At 37.5% G+C, this 19,978-nt stretch overlaps 1 protein-coding gene across 1 annotated transcript in view; it reads right to left on the reverse strand.

Moving 5' to 3' along the window:
- The window catches only part of PHLPP1 (PH domain and leucine rich repeat protein phosphatase 1), a 262,022-nt gene that overhangs the window by 39,508 nt on the left and 202,536 nt on the right, over nucleotides 1–19,978 (reverse strand). Inside the window, exon 11 of the mRNA XM_055297160.2 lies at nucleotides 683–883. Within this exon, the coding sequence (XP_055153135.2) occupies nucleotides 683–883 (201 nt within the window). The remainder of the gene's footprint in view (nucleotides 1–682; nucleotides 884–19,978) is intronic.

Raw genomic sequence — 19,978 nt, forward strand, 5'->3', positions numbered from 1 at the left:
CTGCTGCCCGAAAATTAGAAATTAAAGTAAAAACAAATTAAAAATGGACTATTTTGATAGCCATAATTTGCAATGTTACAGTTTCTGTGGTAGTAGAGTCTATCACTGTTCTATACATCATGAATATGAATATAAAAGTTGGTAGATAATGAAGGATTTTCAGGTTCCTGGTTTACATTCTAATTCCCACATACCCTATTAGGTTAATGTTTTTGGAAACTTTATTATTTACTTTATTTTTTAATAGATAGGGTCTCACTATGTTGCCCAGGCTGGTCTCGAATTCTTGAGCTCAAGTGACCCTCCCATGTCAGCCTCCCGAGTAGCTGGGACTACAGACACGCACTGCCACAGCTGGCTCTAGGATAATGGTTTTTTAAAAAATTAATCTGACTGGTTAAAAAGAAGTAAAAGAAAAAACATACCTGCTAAACAACACATTTTATTTCAAAATCTTAAGAACACATTCTTGTGATTAGGTCTTTGGACACATACGAGGAAAACCAATCTACTTGTCTTTAGGGAAATGTCATCATAGCTTACATAAAGGAAACTGTGAATGGAACAGGAACAAGCAAACAAACTTGACATCACCTGGGAAATAAATATTTCAGCCTTCACCTTTCTATGAATACACTTTGAGGAATGCAATTCAGAACACAGCTTTACAACTGTCCTTTACCTTGCTGGAAAACTCTGAAGTCGGTTATAGGCCATGTGAAGGATCTTCAAATGGGGGTGTCCCGTTAACAAGGGCACACATTTGTCTGTGAGGCTGTTATTTGTCAAATACAACTCTTGTAAGATACTGTTTGTCTCTTCGGAAAGCGTGGCTGGAGGAAGGCTTTCCAGTTTGTTCGCAGATGCGTTCAGGAATCTCAGGCTACAATGACAAAATGCAACAAAACGCCATTGAAAAGTCACAAAAACCCTCAAGAAACCTAAAAGCTTTGATACTAGGCATATTAGAAGCTGGGATCAGAAACATGAATTGAAAAGACAAGCCCTGGCTTCAAGGAGTTCAATTAGCAGGTATTTGTATCTTCAAGGAGTTCAATTAGCAGGTATTTGTGATCCACTAACTATGATGAACACAATAGCTATATGTATTAAACACAGAGATACAATCAATTTTTATGGAAGCACAAAGGTAAGAGTAAGCAATTATTTTTATAGTTGGCGGAGAGTGGAAGAGAAAGTGATATGGTAAAGTTAATATTCTGACTTAAGGAAGAGAAAAACAATTTCCTATTTTGTAATCAAAAGTTCTTGCTAAAAAAGCAGGAGGACGCCAGGAGTTTGAGACCAGCCTGGGCAACAAAGCAATATCCTGCCTCTATAAAAATTAGGTGAATAAATAAATAATAAATGGTTCTTATACTAATAAAACAAGTATTAGATCACAGGGCAACTAAATCACATAGTGACTTGACTCCTCTTCAGTATAAGGTCCAAAGCACATTTTACCGACTTTCACAAGTGCAGGAGAAAATTTGCTCTGTATTAAAACAACATAATATGATGTGGCAATGAGAATAAAGAACTAAAACAACATGTATCTACAGGATGAATCTCACAAACACATAATGACCAAAAGAAGCCAGATACAAGAGGAGACCCACTGCATGATCCCATAACTATATAAAGTTCAAAGTCAGGCAAAATTACTCTGTAGTAACAGAAGTCAGGATGGCAGTAACTCTTAGGTGGGGAGGGAAAGGAGGCAGTATCCAGGAGACGGCGTGTAACGTTTCGAATATCATAATGTTCTTAGGTAGGGAGGGAAAGGAGGCAGTATCCACGAGACACCGTGTAACATTTTGAATACTGTAACGTTCTGTTTTTTAGTCCAGGTGCTGGTTACACAAGTGTGCTCACTTTCAGACGATGCAGCAAGTGCTACACTTACGATCTGACCACTTTTCTGTATTTATATTGTACTTATATAAATTTTACATTAAAACAAACAAACAAGATAATATATATGCTGCCACAGTTTCCAGATGCTACAGTGAAAAGTGGATAAAGGCCAGGTGCAGTGGCTCACGCCTGTAATCCCAGCACTTTGGGAGGCCAAGGTGGGCGGATCACGAGGTCAGGAGATCGAGACCATCGTGGCTAACATGGTGAAACCCCGTCTCTACTAAACATACAAAAAATTAGCCGGATGTGGTAGCAGGTGCCTGTAGTCCCAGCTACTCAGGAGGCTGAGACAGGAGAATGGCATGAACCTAGGAGGCAGAGCTTGCAGTGAGCAGAGATTGCGCCACTGCAACTCCAGCCTGGGTAACAGAGCGAGACTCCGTCTCAAAAACAAAACAAAAAAAGTGGATAAAATATAAAGAATGGTTTTATAACTAAGATAACTAAAATTGTCAAAAACAATAAAAAAAAATCCTCCACGGTGATTGTGAAATGTAGTTAAATGCACAATGCAAGGCTGGGGAATGGCAGCAAATTCTTGCTGTGATGAGGTTCCAAATCACTCCAAAGGGACGGACTGTGTCATGCTCAGGAGTCAGAGATGACCCTCCTGATTCATGACGAATGTCCAACTGTGCAGCTGCAGCAGGTGGGAAAGAGACAGTGCTCAGTACATAGGACTCGCCTGCAAGAGTTAGAAGGCTCAAATCTCCCATGCCTCCCCCTGGCCCCCAGATCAACCCTGTTGATGAGCCACACTATTCCCTCATTTCAATCACTTTGGTTTGAAACTTTCACTATTCAATTCAGGACTATTCTGCCATCTGTTAAAAAAAAAAGAATAAAATCATCCTTAAAAAGAATACAGAATACCAGGCAGAGTTATTTTTAATCTTGGATAGAAAAAAAAAAGGGCTATTAGGAGGAGTCCTCACCAGGACTGTCACTTCAAGTTCTCAGTCCGCTAATTTAAAACTCTTCAATCTTGTACAACCCCTTCAACACACAAACACCAACTCCATTACTTATCTGAGGAAAAGCAACTTCCCCAAAATAGAACATTTTCCATTAAAGAAACACGTATTCCGTTGACATTTAAAAAAAAAAAAAGGAAGTTAGAGAAGGGCTGTCCAGACCATAAATAGTCATGGGAAATTATAGTCGTGTGTGCTACAGAGAAGGAAATAAAGGTCACTCCTGCAGTTTCTGAAATGGTTTTGAACTAGGAAGGAAACAAGTTTCAGCACCATAGTTGTTTACCATCGCTGTTTAGAGTATTTTTATGAGTCTGTTTCTTTAGATCCCATTTAGACCACCTAATTTCCTGTTAAGAATTTCTTTAATGTAGCATTAGAATAAATTACAATGTAAGAAATAAATTTTATTGCCCTAAAATATCGTGGACTAGTGTTGGCTGGGAAACTATATAAAATAATTTCATTAAAATAGAATTCTCAGCTGGGCACAGTGGCTCACACCTGTAATCCCAGCACTTTGGGTGGCTGAGGTGGGTGGATCACCTGAGGTCAGGAGTTCGAGACTAGCCTGGCCAACATGGTGAAACCACCCCCCCGCCCCCGCCAAAAATATAAATACTAGCCAGGTGTGGTGGCAGGTACCTATAATCCCAGCTACTCGGGAGGGTGAGGCAGGAGAATCACTTGAACCCAGGAGGCAGAGGTTGCAGTGAGCCAAGACAGCACCATTGCGCTCTATGCTGGGCAACAAGAGCGAAACTCCGGCTCAAAAAAAAGAAAGAAAGAAAAAAGACAAAAATAGAATTCTCTAGGAAATATGTAGTTACACACACACACACATACACACACACACACACACACACGAGATAAAATAATGTGAATTCATGTTTGCATATTTTTTAGGCCAGAAAAAGAGGGAATGTTTTAAAAACAGACAAGTGAATGCTCATCTAGAAAGCTGCCAAGCGACTTAAAAAACCCCTCATGGCATCTGAATAAAGGGAAGAAAGTGATTTCCTCAAAGATTTATCCTCTCATCTTTTTGAAAGTTGTCTGTAATTAAGGAACTATATACCTTTTATGCAAAATTAAGGGGGAAACTGCCAGCATCATCCACCTCCAAGAAATGAAACTAGTTAGTTGAAACCACATGAAGTGGTTCCAAAGGACATCATCTGAACTGCATAAAGTCTGACTTAATCACCTTGCTGGTTAATTGTCAAAAGAGCAAACAATTGGACTAAAAATATTTTTTATTATCATAGTATCAGGAAAATTAAATTCAATACCCATTCACTTAAGCCATTCTTCCTAAAACCTCACAATGTTTCAGCAGGAGACAACTTAAATTGGTTTAATAGTCTACATTTCATCCTTCCACCAGAATGAACGAATACTTCAGTTTTGCAAAGTTTCTCCAGGATGGATAACAATTTTAGTAAATAAATAGGCTCCAGAACCCCACTCTCTGCTTTCAACCTTGCAAAAAAGCTAAATTCTTAAAGGGCTGAGTCAGGTCTCAACTCTCTATGATGTGATAACTATCCTCAAGCTTCTTCCTTACAGAATTTTGTAATAAGTATACTATAAAAAGATGGTTTAATGTGCCAACAGCTATTTCATGCTTCATCCATATAACATTTTTCACTATGCAATCCTCTTCTAATTAGAGAAAAAGCAGTAACATATGACTGTTTTCTTTTCATTTGTAAGGTACTTTGTAGATACCACAGATCCTTCTTCCTTCTTCTTTTTTTTTTTCTTTTCTGACAGAGTCTTGCTCTGTTGCCCAGGCTGGAGTGCAGTAGCATTTGGCTCACAGCAACCTCTGCCTCCCAGGTTCAAGCAATTCTCCCACCTTAGCCTCCCGAGTAGCTGGGATTACAGGCATGCACCACCACACCCAGGTAATTTTTGTATTTTTAGTAGAGACAGGGTTTCACCATGTTGGCCAGGCTGGTCTCGAACCCCTGACTTCAACTGACCCACCTGCCTCGGCCTCCCAAAGTGCTGGGATTACAGGTATGAGCCACTGCACCTGGCCATTATTTTCTATCTGATTTTTCCATCATCCCAGAAATATACCTTCTCATATTTCACGAAAGACAGAACTCAAAGCTGAGAAAGTAACATTATTTGGCAATGGCTCAATAGTAACTAGTGGCAGAGACAGAAATAAAACTCGGATTTCATCAGTCGCAAGTCCACAGTTTTCTATCATGTGTCTCCAAAATTCAAATGTTGAAAAATAATTATAAAAACCTTTTTGTGGGGACATTTTCATAGGTCCTTTTTTTCTAAAAGAGCTAGAGGGTCAAGCAGGGCACCTGCATGTAATGTGAAGACCACGTGTGCACAGCATTTCAAACTCAATTCTTAAAACAAGTTAGTAAATGGCACAGTACTCAAGAACTTCTCTCAGCATAAAGTTCAAAAGTCTTAGAGAAAAGACACACAGATATGGCTCCTGCCCTAAAGTGTTTGGAAAGTCACCCACAACAACAGTGAGACAAGTCCATTTCCTGCTTCTTGAGCAATTGCTCTGCTCTCCTTGGCACATTCTGTCCATTTGACTCATCTATATTTTGTTTTGTTTGCTTTTTAGTAATTTCCAGCACACCCTTAAATTTTACAGCCAAATTCTCTCTTTGAAACAGGGCACAGGATTTGGTACCATAACAGATTTACCTATTTGTAGACACACCAGGTATCGTTAAATGATTTTTCTGGAAATCTGTACTGGGACTTATATACCATTAAAAATCCACATAGTCACAACTGTCTAACCCCAGCAAAACTCTTACTTTTAGGCAACCCTGATTTCTGTCTCCAAAGCATTCCAGAAGTGTAAATATTCCAAGTTTCTTATTATTGCTTGTTTTTATAACAAAGTACTTTTGACAGTTCCATCTATCTTCACAAGGCTGACACTTCACGTTGTATTTCATTATCAGTCCTCCTTTCTCCTCCAATCAGTCTTATTATCTTAGATGACCTTGATGTTTTTGAAGTGTACTCAACAAGTATTTTGTAAAATGTCTCTCAATTTAGGTTTCATGTTTCATCATCATTAGAGAAAGGTCATACACTTTTGGCAAAAATATCACAGAGGTTGTGCCCTTTTCAGGGCATCACATCAGGATGTATGTGACGCCAATGTCTTATTATTGGAGATATTAACTTTGATTACTTGGTTAAGGTGGTGTCTGCCAAGCATCTCCACTGCAAAGTTATAATTTTTTCTTTTGTAATTAAATAAACGTGTGGAGAGATCATCTGAGACTATGGAACTCTTCTGTTTCTCATATTTTTGCCCATTTATTTAGCATTTATGCTTGTTACAATCATTTCTGTGTTGTTTGCCAAATGATTTTTCTATTTTCATGATTCCCTCTACTTACAGTTTGTTAGATGGAATTATCTTGCAAGAGCTCTCCCAATTTATTTACCTAATTACTTGTTTTACTTCAGTATGGTCATATCGATGTTTATTTTATTCTGCTGGATAGAATTCATTACTATCATTGTGTACTTTTTGCTCACATTGTCCCAAATGTGGCCACTGGGAGCTCCTTCAAGTTGACTCATGCATCCTTTGACATGCTCCCATCATTTTGTGAGCATTTCTTTACTTTTGGGCTCATCTTGTATTCAGCCTGCTCTAGCCCTACACTCAATCCTGTTTCCAAGGACACCTGATTCCTTTTGTTGACGAATGATACTTAAAAAGCAAAGTCTTTTTATTTTATTTTATTTTGTTGTGAGATGGAGTCTTGCTCTGTTGCCCAAGCTGTAGTGCAATGGCCCGATCTCGGCTCACTGCAACCTCCGCCTCCTGGGTTCAAGTGATTCTCCTGTCTCAGCCTCCCAAGTAGCTGAGATTACAGGCGTGCATCACCAGCCCGGCTAATTTTTTGTATTTTTAATAGAGATGGAGTTTTGCCACATTGGCCAGGCTGGTCTCAAACTCCTGACCTCAGGTGATCTGCCCACCTCGGCCTCCCACAGTGCTGGGACTACAGGCAGGAGCCACGGCACCCAGCCAAAAACCAAGGTCTTGATGTCTAGATATACTTCCTGCTACTGGTGTGTCATTACTTCTAGGCCTTCTCAGTAGATAAAACTAAAACATACATGTTTAGCTGTCTGGTAAGGTTTGTCTCTCCCTTGTATTAATAGTTTTACTTTTTCAGTGTTTTCCCAGCTATTCTTATATGATTCTTTTAACCATATGAACAGTAGCATCAATTTGTCTAACTTGATTATAAAAGCATTTTGGTATTTACATGATGATTGCGTTAAATTTACAAAGTAATCTACAAAAAACTGATATCTTAATAATATTAAGTCATCCTATCCAAGAATAAGGAATATTGTTCCACTTGTTCAAATCTGCAAATTTCAGAAGTGTTTTAACGTTTTACTCATATAGTTTTTGCACATTTCTTGTTTATTCCGAAGTATTTAACCTTGTTTGATGCTATTTTAAATGGGATTTTCACTATCAATATAATATGTCTTCCAGTGGCTATGTTTGTGTATACAAAGGCTTTTGATTTCTGCATATTAACTTTATATCCCTGCTACTTTATTGAAATATTTTGTTGTCTGAATTCATTTGTCAGTGATTCTCTAGGGTTTTCCAAGTATACTATCATGTTAACTGCAATAGAGATAGTTTATCTCTTCTTTACCCAACACTCATGCCTCTAATTGATCTTTTCTTGTCTAATTACCTGGCTAATATATCTAATACAACATTGAATAAGAGTGAAAATAATGGGCTTTCTTGTCCTGTTACTAATCTTAGTAGAAATACCAATGGGGTTTCCCCATTAAGAAACTGGCTTTAGGACTAAGTGTGTGTGTATATAATGTTAAAGAAGTATCCCTCCATACCTGAGGTACTATTTTCCTTATTTTTTTATTAACAGCTTTATTGAGATATAATTCATAATTCACATATGGCTACACATTGTTTATCCACACATCAGCTGAGGAACATTTGGGTTGTTTCCATTTTGGGGGTGAGTTAAGTTCAAGTACATGTATATTTTATTTTAGATTCAGAAGGTACATGTGCAGGTTTGTTAAATGGGTAAATTGTGTAATGCTGGCATTTAGATATCACCCAAATATTTGGGTACCACCAAATAGTACCCAATAGGTAGTTTTTCAAACCGTATATCCCTTATCCCTTTCCGAGTCCTCAGTGTCTCTTGTTTCCAGCTTTATGGCCATGTGTATACACTGTTTAGCTCCCATGTATTAAGAAAGAATGTGTAGTATTTTTCTGTTTCTGTATTAATTCACTGAGGATAACAGTCTCTAGCTGCATCCATGTTGCTGCAAAGGACATAATTTTGTTTTCTTATGGCTGTGTAGTATTCCATGGTATATATGTACCATATTTTCTTTATCCAATTCACCACCGATGGGTACATAGGTTGATTCCATGACTTTGCTATTGTGAACAGTGTTGCAATAAACATATGAGTGCAGGGAAAGTGTCTTTTTGATAAATGATTTCTTTTCCTTTGGGTACATATTCAGTAGTGGGATTGCTGGGTGGAATGGTATTTCTATTTTTAGTTCTTTGGGAAATCTTCATACTGTTTTCCACAGGGGTTGAACTAATTTACATTCCTACCAACAATGTATGTTCTCTTTTCTCCATATCCTTGACAACATGTGTTATATTTTGACTTAATAGTCATTCTGACTGGTGTGAGATGGTATCTCATTGTGGTTGTAACTTGCATTTCTCTGATGATTGTGATGTTGAGCATTTTTTCATGTTTGCTGGCAGCTTGAATTTTTTCTTTTGAGAAGTGTCTATTAATGTCCTTTGCTCACTTTTTAATGGGGCTGTTTCTTTCTTATTTTTCTTATAGATATTTGTCCTTTGCCAGTTGCATAGTTTGCAAATATTTTATCCCATTCTGTAGACTGTTCACTCTGTTGTTTCTTTTGCTGTGCAGAAGCGCTTTAGTTTAATTAAGTCCCATTTGTCAATATTTGTTTTTGTTGCATTTGCCTTTGAGGTCTTAGTCATAAATTCTTTGCCCAGGCCAATGTCCAGAAGAGTTTTTCTTCTATGATTTGCATCCTTTGAAGTATTATATTTAAGTTTTTAATCCATCTTGAGTTAATTTTTGTATATGGTGGGAGGTAGGGGTCCAGTTTCATTCTTCTGCATATGGCTAGCCAGTTTTCCCAGCACTATTTATCGAACAGGGTGTCCTTTCCTCATTGTTTATTTTTGTTGACTTTGTCAAAAGATCTGTTGGTTGTAGGTGTATGGCTTTCTTCCCAGGTTCTCTATTTTGTTCCTTTGATCTATGTGTCTGTTTTTGTAACAGTTTGATGCTGTTTTCATTACCTACAGCGTTTGCAGTATATTACCTTGAAGTCAGGTAATGTGATGCCTAAGACTTTGTTCCTTTTGCTTAGGATTGTTTTGGCTATTTGGCTCTTTTGTGTTTCCACATGAATTTTATAACTTTTTTCTAATTTCATGAAAAATGACATTGGTAATTTGATAGGAATTACATTGAATCTGTAGATTGGGCAGTATAGCCATTTAAATGATACTGATTCTTCCAATCCATGAGCATGGAATGTTTTTCCACTTGTTTGTGTCATCTCTGATTTCTTTCATCAGTGTCTCTTATAGTTCTCCTTCTAGAGATCTTTCACCTCTTCAGATAAATGTATTCCTAGGTATTTTATTTTATTTTTTTGTTATTGTAAAAGGTATTGTATTCTTGATTTGCTTCTCAGCTTGAAAGTTACTGGTGTATAGGAATGTTATTGATTTCGGGTGCTGATTCTGAATCCTGAAACTTTTCTGAAGTTGTTTATCAAGTCTGAGAGTCTTTTGGAGGAACTTTTAGGGTTTTCTAGGTATAGAATCATATCATCAACAAACGGATAATGTGATTTCCTCTTTTCCTATTTGGATGACCTTTATTCTTTCTCTTGCCTGACTGCTCTGGCTAGGACTTTTAGTACTATGTTCAATAGGAGTGGTGAGAGTAGGCATACTTGTCTTGTTCCAGTGTTAGGGGAACACTTTCAACTTTTGCCCATTCAGTATGATGCTGGCTATGGGTTTGTCATAGATGGCTCTTATTATTTTGAGGTACATTCCGTTGATGCCTAGTTTGTTGAGAGTTTTTATCATATTGGGATACTGGAGTTTAATCAAAGACTTTTTTCACATCTACTGAGATGATACAGTTTTTGTTTTTAATTCTGTTTATGTGGTGAATCACATATATTGATTTGTGTATATTGAACCATCCTTGCATCCCAGGAATAAAGCTTTCTTGAGCATGATGAATTATCTTTTTGATATGCTGCTGAATTCAGCTGGCTAGTTATTTGATGAAGATTTTTGTGTCTATGTTCATCAGAGATATTGGCTTGTTATTTTCCTTTTATGTTGTATCCTTGTCAGATTTTGGTATCAGGATGATACTGGTTTCACAGAATGAGTTAGGGAGGAATCCTGCCTCCTCAATTTTTTGGAATAGTTTCAATAAGATTGGTACCAGCCCTTCTTTGTTATGTCTGGTAGAATTCGGATGTGAATTCACCTGCTCCAGGGCTTTTTTTTCATTGGTAGATTTTTATTATTGACTCAATTTTGTAACTTATTATTGGCCTGTTCAGGATTTTGATTTCTTCCTGGTTCAACCTTGGGAAGCTGTGTGTTTCCAGGGATTTATGCACTTCCTCTAGATTTTCTACTTTGTGTGCATAGAGATATTTGCAGTAATCTCTGAGGATCTTTTCTGTTTCTGTGCTATCAGCTGTAATCTCATCTCTGTCATTTTTAATTTGTGCTTATTTGGATCTTTTTTTTTTTCTTTCTGTCACCCAGGCTGGAGTGCAGTGGCACCATCTTGGCTCACTGTAACCTCTGCCTCCCAGATTCAAGCAGTTCTCCTGCCTCGGCCTCCCTAGTAGCTGGGATTACAGACATGCACCACCATGCCCAGTATTTTTAGTAGAGACAGGGTTTCACCATATTGGCCAGGCTGGTCTCAAACTCTTGACCTTATGATCCGCCCGCCTCAGCCTCCCAAAGTGCTGGGATTACAGGCATGAGCCACCGTGCCTGGCCCTTTTTTTTCTTAATCTAGTGATAGTCTATCAATCTTGTTTATCCTTTCAAAGAACCAACTTTTTGTTTCATTGACTCTTTTTTTTTCGGTCTCAATTTCATTTAGTTCTCTGATTTTAGTTATTTCTTCTCTTCTGCTAGCTCTGGGTTTAGTGTGTTCTGTTTTTTTCTAGTTCCTTTAGGTCCAACAATTAGTTGTTAACTTGAGATTTTTCTGTTTTCTTGATGTAGGCACTTAGTGGTATAAACACTCCCTTTGCTGTATCCCAGAGGCTTTGCTATATTGTGTCTCTATTTTCATTTGTTTTAAAGAATTCCCTCAATTTTGTGTTTATTCCAAAGTCAATCAGAGGACCAAACTGTTTAGTTTCTGTGTATTCATGGGTTTTTTTTTTTTTTTTTTTTTTTTTAGATGGAGTCTCTCTCTGTCACCCAGGCTGGAGTGCAGTGGTGTGATCTTGGCTCACTGCAACCTCTGCCTCCTGAGTTCAAGCAATTCTCCTGCCTCAGCCTCCCAAGTAGCTGGGATTACAGGCACATGCCACCATACCTGGCTAATTTTTCTGTATTTTCTTTTTTAGTAGAGATGGGAGTTTCACCGTGTTAGCCAGGATGGTCTTGATCTCCTGACCTCATGAGCCTCCTGCCTCGGCCTCCCCAAAGTGCTGTGATTGCAGGCATGAGCCACTGCACCCGGCCCTATTTGTGTAGTTTTGAGAGTTTTTCTTGGTATTAATTTCTAGTTTTATTTCACTGTGGTCTGAGAAGATGCTTGACAGGATTTTAATTTTTTGAATTTGTTGAGGCTTGCTTTATGACTGAGCATGTAGTCAATCTTTGAGAATGTTCTGTGCATAGATAAGAAGAATGTATATTCTGTGGTTGTTGGATGGAGTATTCTGTAGACACCTACTAGGTCTACTTGGTCAAATGTCGAATTTAAGTCCAGAATTAGTATTCTGCCTTGATAGTCTGTTTAATGAGATATTGAAATCCCCTACTTTTACTGTATCGCTATCTCTTTTCTTAGGTCTGGTATTCGTTTTATAAATCTGGATGCTCTGATGTTGGGTGAGTATGTACATAGGATAATTAAATCTTCTGGTTGAACTGAACCCTTTATTATATAATGCAATTTTTTTTTTACTGTTGTTGGTTTAAAGTATGTTTTATCTGATACAAGAATAGCAACTCCTACTCTTTTTTTGTTTTCTATTTGCATGATCGCTCTCTCTCCTTCCCTTTGAGTCTATAGATGTCATTACATGTGAGATGGGTCTCTTGAAGGCAATAGAAGCTTGGGTTCAAGCACATGTACTGATATATCTGAGTCTCAACTCTGTCATAATTATTTCATATTCATATTTGTCATGTTTCCCTCTCTATAGGATATATATTATGTCTCCTTTAATACATTAATTTTTCTGGTATTTAAGGAAGTTGGTATTTTTGTTCTATGGTTATCTTTGTACTTATGTCTTATTAAATGACCTTATCCCCTTGGATTTTTATTTAATCATTTCTTATCTGGCTTGCCAGTTTTTGTCAGCATTCTGTAAGTTACACCTATTGCCCAGATGGCAATCAATAAGCTCCTTCTACTTTACTCTTTCTCCTTTTTCTCTCTTCCCATTTCTAAGCGCATTATTTTTTATTTTGTTTTTAGAGACAGGGTCTGTCACCCGGACTAGAGTGCAGTGGTCCAATCATAGCTCACTGCACCCTCAAGTTCCTGGACTCAAGGATTCCTGAGAGGCTCCTGCCTCAGCCTCTCAAGCAGCTGGGACTCTAAGTGTATGCCACCATGCCTGGCTAATTTTAAAAATTCTTTGTAGAGACAGGGTCTTGCTATGTTGCCCAGGCTTGTCTCAAACTCCTAACCTCAAGCTATCCTCCTGCTTTGGCCTCCCAAAGTGCTAGGACTACATGAATGAGCCACCACTCCCAGTCAAGCTGCATTACTAGCAGTTTGTCACCACATTTTGTATATTAATCTTCCACCCTCTTTCCCACCTTTCAATCTCAAATCTACATTTATATATACCAAAATGCTCATTATCATTCCTTTTGCTAAAATATACTAGTTATTTCTTGGTTGGATAAGTTTATCTTCTGGTACCTCATGCCCATACAGCTTTCTGTGTGGACAGAAATGTTCCATGTCTTCACTCTCCAGCATGGTACCCACTATTACATGTGGCTACTAAGCACCTAAAATATGACTAATACAATGAATTAACTAAGGTTTATATATTTATAAGTTACAATTCATTTAAATTACTACTAAAAGCCACCGGATTACATACTTTCTTAAGAGGATGAATTTTACGGTGTGTGTATATCTAAAAAGCTACACCTGACTACAGGTTTTGAATCAGACTTAACAGCTTTAGTAGATTCCTGGAGAAGGGATCATGGGTGCACAGATCTCTAAGTCCTTGAGGTCTTTAAAAAACAGCTTTATAGAAACATAATTCACATAATATAAAATACACCCTTTTAAACTGTGTGACTTAGTGATTTTTTAGTTTTTTTCACAAACTTGCGCAACCATCACCACCATATAATTCCACAACAGTTTCATCATACCATAAAGAAACTCTATACCCATTTGTAGTCACTCATCATTTCTCCCTTCCTCACATCTCCTGAATCTTTCTATCTGTATGGATTTGCCAAATCCAAATATTTCATATAAAAAGAATCATACAGCATGTGTCCTTTTGTGTCTGGCTTCTTTCACTTAGCATACTGCTTTCAGGGTTTATCCATGTTACTGCATATACTAGTACCTTTTACTGGTGATTAATATTCCACTATCTATTATACCAGTTTGTTTATCCATTAATCAAGTGATAGACATTTGAGTTCTACTTTCCAGTTGTTATGAATAATGTTGCTATCAACATTTACATACAAGTTTGGTGTAAACATATATGCTTTCATTTCTCTTGGGTATATACCTAAGAGTAGAATTGCTGGGTAATATTGTGTTTAATTATTTGAGGAACTGACCATCTATTTTCCAAAGTGCTTGCATCATTTTACATTCCTGCCAGCAGTGTACGAGGTTTCAATTTCTCTCCATTTTGTCCAATACTTGTTACTGTCTTTTTGATTATAGCCACCCTAGTGGGTATAAGTCATATCTGATTGTGGTTTTTGTTTACATTTCCCCAATGGCTAATGATGTTAAGCATCTTTTTATGTGTTTCTTGGCCATTTGTATATTTTCTTTTGAGATATGTCTATTCAAATCCTGTGAACATATTTTCATTCAGCTATTTGTCTTTTTTATTGTGAACTGTAAGAGTTCTTTCAAGTCCCCTATCGGATATATTTCTGTGGGTTGCACGTTCACTTTCTTGATCCTTTGAAGCACACAAGTTTTAAATTTTGATCAAATCCAATTTATTTTTTTAGTTGTTGCTTATGTTTTTGGTGCTTACATGTTTAACAGTTTTCTATAACTTAGATCTTAAAGGAGACTTGGCTTGATATAAAAATCTTGAGTCAATCTTTTATTAAGTTTTTAAAAAACATTACTCCATTATTACCTTGCATTGTATAATGTTTTTGAGAAGTCTAATGACAATCTAAATATTTGCCTTTTAAAACTATTTTATCTTTTTACTGGTGGTCATAATTATTTATATCTTCAAAATCTAATAGTTTTAATATAATAAGTTTTAAAATTGAACATTCTGGGTTTATTCCAGGTACCCAATCGATACTCTTTTTCACATGTGCTTTAAGATATTTTGTTTGTTGTTGAAAAAATTCCTTGAATGATATTTTTAAATAATAGTTCTGTCAATTTTTTTTTTCTTTGTTCTTCAAGGACACATATACAAATGTTATGCCTTTTGGATCTGTCTTCCATTTCCACTATTTTATCTCTAACTTTTTCAAATAATTCTTTATCTTATTTTCATTCTCTTCATTTTCCTTTGTTTCTTTTATGTCCCCTATTAATTTTTCAGGTGTATTCTCCCTTGGGCACCCTGTAATTACTCCTCATTTCTCAGATAACTGTCATTTTCTTCCATTTTCTGAGTTCAATCACTTCTTTCCAGCCCTTCCTGTTTGTCCACTTTGTTCTTAGTTCCTTAATTTTTTTGTTTTATATCATAAAATGTTCACTTGACTATATTTGATTTTGCTGGGAATGTTGTCTTATAGTTTTCTTAGGCTTCACAATAGATTTTTTGGGGTACGAACTATTCGACAGTGGACATATGTTGTTTTTTGCTTTCTCATTTTAGGAGCCAATAACTCAATATAGATCGTTCATCTTTTTCCCAGTCATTTTCACGGTATCAGGTTGTTTTACAAGTTTCTTAGTTCGGTGCTGTAACTTCTATCAGCATAGATAAGTGCAGACGCATTAAGGGATCTCTTTGGATGGAGTAGGGAAGGGCTGTGTGTCCTCTGATGTTCTGGTTCATTTGTCTTGTAGAACCTTTAGTTTTCCCCATTTGCTTCGCTTCCTCTTTACCAATCCAGTTGCCAATCTTCCTTCAATAACTGTATTTCTGGCTTGCTATCCCTTCAAGTTGTACTTACTTATACCTAAGCTTAGGTGGTAGTGGTAGACCCACCTAAAGCCTCTTCCCTCTTCCCCACAGTTTTTCTGATTCTGCCACTGCTTGACACAAAACCTTAGGGTATAACAGGGATAAAGTCAAAGTGTAATTGCTGGGAATTGATGCTTATTTCTCTTTTTATTTATAAATTACCCTCTCACTGAATTAAGATGGGGGCTACCACATTTTGGCGCTGCTAAAGGAACAATATTTCTCACAGAAGATGCTCTAGCTCAGTAGGGTGCAATCTGGCTGCACTTCCTAATTCTCTAGGGAGCTTTCCTTAGTGCAGAATTCTCAACTTCAACTTGAAGATATTCTTGTTAAGTAGGCCAGGGTGGGGCCTCAAAATCTATATAGCAGAATTCTGATGGTTGGCAGAGTTGAGAATCATCATGGTGCAAAAACCCCTGTCCTAATGCATTTTCATGGTTTCTGGGGATACACACACCCCTCACTGGCAGGGTGGACTTGACCATCTCATCCATTTTAGGAGCATCAGTGAAACAGGGGCAAAGATTACCAAAGTAGTCTCTCAGAGTACAGGCAGAACTCTTCTGATAATCCACGAATGGCCTCTTTTCAATCTCAGAGAAATGTTCACAGCTGAACACATGAATGCTTGGAAGCTTCTGGCTAAACCTTTCTGGTTTGTTCTGGTTAATAAAAATGGAGTTTGCCACCAGAACTCCAACCTTGCTAAGATTACATAATCAGCCACTTTCCAATGCCCCCACCCAACTCCGTTCTCCAGGACTGAGGTAGATCTTTTTGGGAGAAATAGGGGAGAGAAAAGAATGAAAATTCTCTTCCCCTTCATAGTATTCTAAACATCACTGACTGATTCTCTAGTTTTGAAAAACTTGTCAGTTGATTTTGATATAATAACCCTGGTTAAGAACTATACCTTAAAATATTTGAGAAACACAACACTTTAAAAAGCAGAGAGGGGATGTATATGTTATCTAGAAATATCTCTAGACACATTCAGTTTTTCTATTAAAATCCTTCTTTTATAAAAATCTATTTGTTTCAGCAGTAGTACCTGGGTCATCTTAAGCTTTCAGTGTTTTCAGCAGACCATCTGCACTGGAGTCACTGAGGGAGCCTTGATAAACATACAGTTCCCAGACTATCCCTCTAAAATCGAAGTGAGAAGACCTGAGATAAGAGCTAAGAATCTGCATGTTTGATAAGTACTCTAGGAAATTCTGAAAACACTTTGAGAAACACTATCTTAGTCCACTGTGACTCTCAAAACATCAGAATTTCACTCTCAAAACATCAGAACTTCACGATACATCAGAACATCAAAAGATAGCCCTCGTCACTGAAAAAAAATAGTTGCCTACATCGCAGATTTTTAAAATGCCAGAAATATCTGTCTTTGCCAAAAGGCACCAGTTGCCATGGTCAATGGATCACGCTCTTCTAAATTTTCTGTTCCCTTTTAGTCCCTTTGATATTTACACATATTCTCTCTGAGTCACTAAAACTTATGGTCTGTAATGTGACTAATACTCTGGGAATATTTAATAAACACACATGAGCAATTACCACGAAGCTCATTTGAACATACACTTCCCCAACTTCTGCCCCTGAAAATACCTTGTACTAGTCCACCCAGGAATAAAAACAGACCTGGCTGCCCTCCCAGAGCAGGGACCTATAACTCTCCTTTAAAGGGTCCATTTTTGGCTTTGTTAATTAGGCTGACTTTATCAGGAGAAGCAGTCTGGCCATCAAATGTGCATGCAGATGCTAGGTGGACAGGGAGTCAGCCATTGCCAAGATTTCAGGAAGAAACAGAAGGATGGCAGTCCCTCTGGCAATGTCTCATCCACTCCGGTGACCCATGGAGAATGTCTACCCTCCCTGCACCCATCTGTTGATGACAACTAATTATCTGAAACTCTTCTGGGGTTTCCATCAGGAAAATCCTCAACTCTAATTAAAAAGACAGGTAAATGAGAAATCTAGGCCCATGATCTAGATTAGAATATCTTCCTCAAGTATTTAGAGGAAGATGAAGATGATTAAAAGTTGTCTAATGTAGCGTAGATTCCCGTTTCTTATTTGGTTACCAAATAGCTTCCTGCTACCAGGTATAGCAGATTAATATATACTATTCTAAAGCTGTAATAACTTTTTTCATTTTTTGAGACACGGTCACACTCTGTAACCCAGGCTGGAGTGTAGGTGGTGTGATCAGAGCTCATGGCAGCCTCAAACTCCTAGGCTCAAGGGATCCTCCCACCTCAGCCTTCCAAGTAGCTGGGACCAGAGGTATGTGCCACCACACCTGACCTTTTTTTTTTTTTTTTTTTTTTTCCAATTTGTAGTGACAGGGTCTTGCCATGTTGCCCAAGCTGGTCTTAAACTCCTAGGCTCAAGCAATCCTCTCGTGTTGGCCTCCCAAAGTTCTGGGATTATAGGTGTGAGCCACTGTGTCTGGCCCTGTAATACTTAACAGACAGTATCATGTAATTAAAACTATGAGACTGGCTTTAGCAGGCAAAATTCAGAGCAAAGGAAAACTCTCATGAGTCAAAATGTGGTCTTCTGTTCTGTGTCCAGTAACACATGCTTCTCTGATATTTCTCTTGACACTTGGTAGTGCAAGTTCTACTTAAGAGCACGAACCACTGAAACATATAAAGCCTTTTCCTCAGTTATATAATGAAACACAGAACTGTAACCATAATTTATTATCACAAAAAAAATAAAAAAGGAATTTACATATTTTTAAGATTTGTATTACGTAGCAAACTGAATGGAAGGGCAACTGAAGCAAAGTTTCACCAATGCCTGCAGCTATTTGCCAAACACATAGCTTTGTATCATCCAACAACGAAATGTTGCTCATTATACCATGAGCCTAAATTATACTAGACCAACCTTATAATTTTCCGTCTATTCTACCTTCTTAAACCTACCTTTCACTATAGTTTATTGTGCAGTTACTTTAAACTCTTCATTAGACTGTAAGCTTCTTGAGGATAATTCCTATGTTTAGTCATTTCTCAATGTCCTGTGCATCCAGCACAGTGATTTAAACTCAGTGAGATGTCCGCTACACTGAACCATGTGAACAAAAACAAATCACAACTGAAAGCACCTGCAAGAAGCCAGTCACAAAGAATGTTTCCTAAAAGCTGTCCTTAATATTTTAAATTTCATGTTTTCCAGGTTGGCCTACTTCAACAACTGTCAGTACTAGTTTATTCATTCCCCCCTCAAACTCATCAAACCAAATACACAATATTTGTAAATTTTCCTGAGTTTAAATTATGCCTCAATAAAAAAAAGTAATAAAATTTTTAAAAATAGGTAGGTAAAAATCTCCATTATTGAGGTTGTGCAAAGAGGATAAGTATTAACCTTTAAAGGCAATAGTTTAGTGGAAATCATTAGAAAATGTTATTTTTCTTATCTTCTAACAAGTGAACTAATACAAAAATAGGGTTTAAAAAAACAGCTAATCAAATTTATCCCACCCCATTCACATAATCCTGTCTGCCCAAGTAATTAACAATCTTAACTTTTCTCTCTGATTCTACTAAATCAGTTGCTATGCTATGCTGAAGATGTAGCAATTAGAGCTTGGAAAACAAAAGGTGTGGGAATATGCCTTCTTGAAAAAGTTTCTTATTGCTCCCATTTTTTGGTCATTTGTTTTACTCTCATAAAATAAAAGCAAGGTATTTGCCCCTTCTCATTCACCCAACCCTTTACTCCAGAACTCTCCTGTGCCAGAAATGCATTTACCCTGCCCTGTCCTCCCCTCACAGCCTCCAAAGGCTGGCAAATTGTCCCCCACGGTCCCTGTTTTCAAAAATGCAGCTGGCTGTAGACAGGTCAGTCTATTTGTACGGGGATTTCTGCCTAAATGCCTTTAGCTAACACTGCTGGCCTAGCTTACGATAGCAGTGTACTTCCAGTGGCTCAGTTCACATCTTTGTCCAGTTCACATTCATGTTCCAGTTCACACAATCCTTCCTTTTCCAACATACAGGTACCGTTTGGGAATTGTACAAATCAGCAAAATGAGAAAACTGAGGTTTAGAATGACCTGCACAGAATTACAAAGCCAACAATGAAGGCAGTGGTTCTCAATCCTGGGAGTCATCACAATCCCCTAAAACTACAACTGTTCTTACTTAAATCTTTGTCCAAACACATCTAAACATGAAAATACAGTCTCCAGAGAATGAAACACAGAAATGTCCTTGTAAAATCAAATTCTCAGGAATGAATAAAGAATGATTATTATCTATTGGAAATTCTAGCACTGATAACCTTTAATAGTTGTGAACTTACCAGAATTGGCCAGATTCAGAAATGGTTTTTATTTCACTCAG

The sequence above is a fragment of the Symphalangus syndactylus genome, chromosome 1, assembly GCF_028878055.3.
Source record: "Symphalangus syndactylus isolate Jambi chromosome 1, NHGRI_mSymSyn1-v2.1_pri, whole genome shotgun sequence".
NCBI lineage: Eukaryota > Metazoa > Chordata > Mammalia > Primates > Hylobatidae > Symphalangus > Symphalangus syndactylus.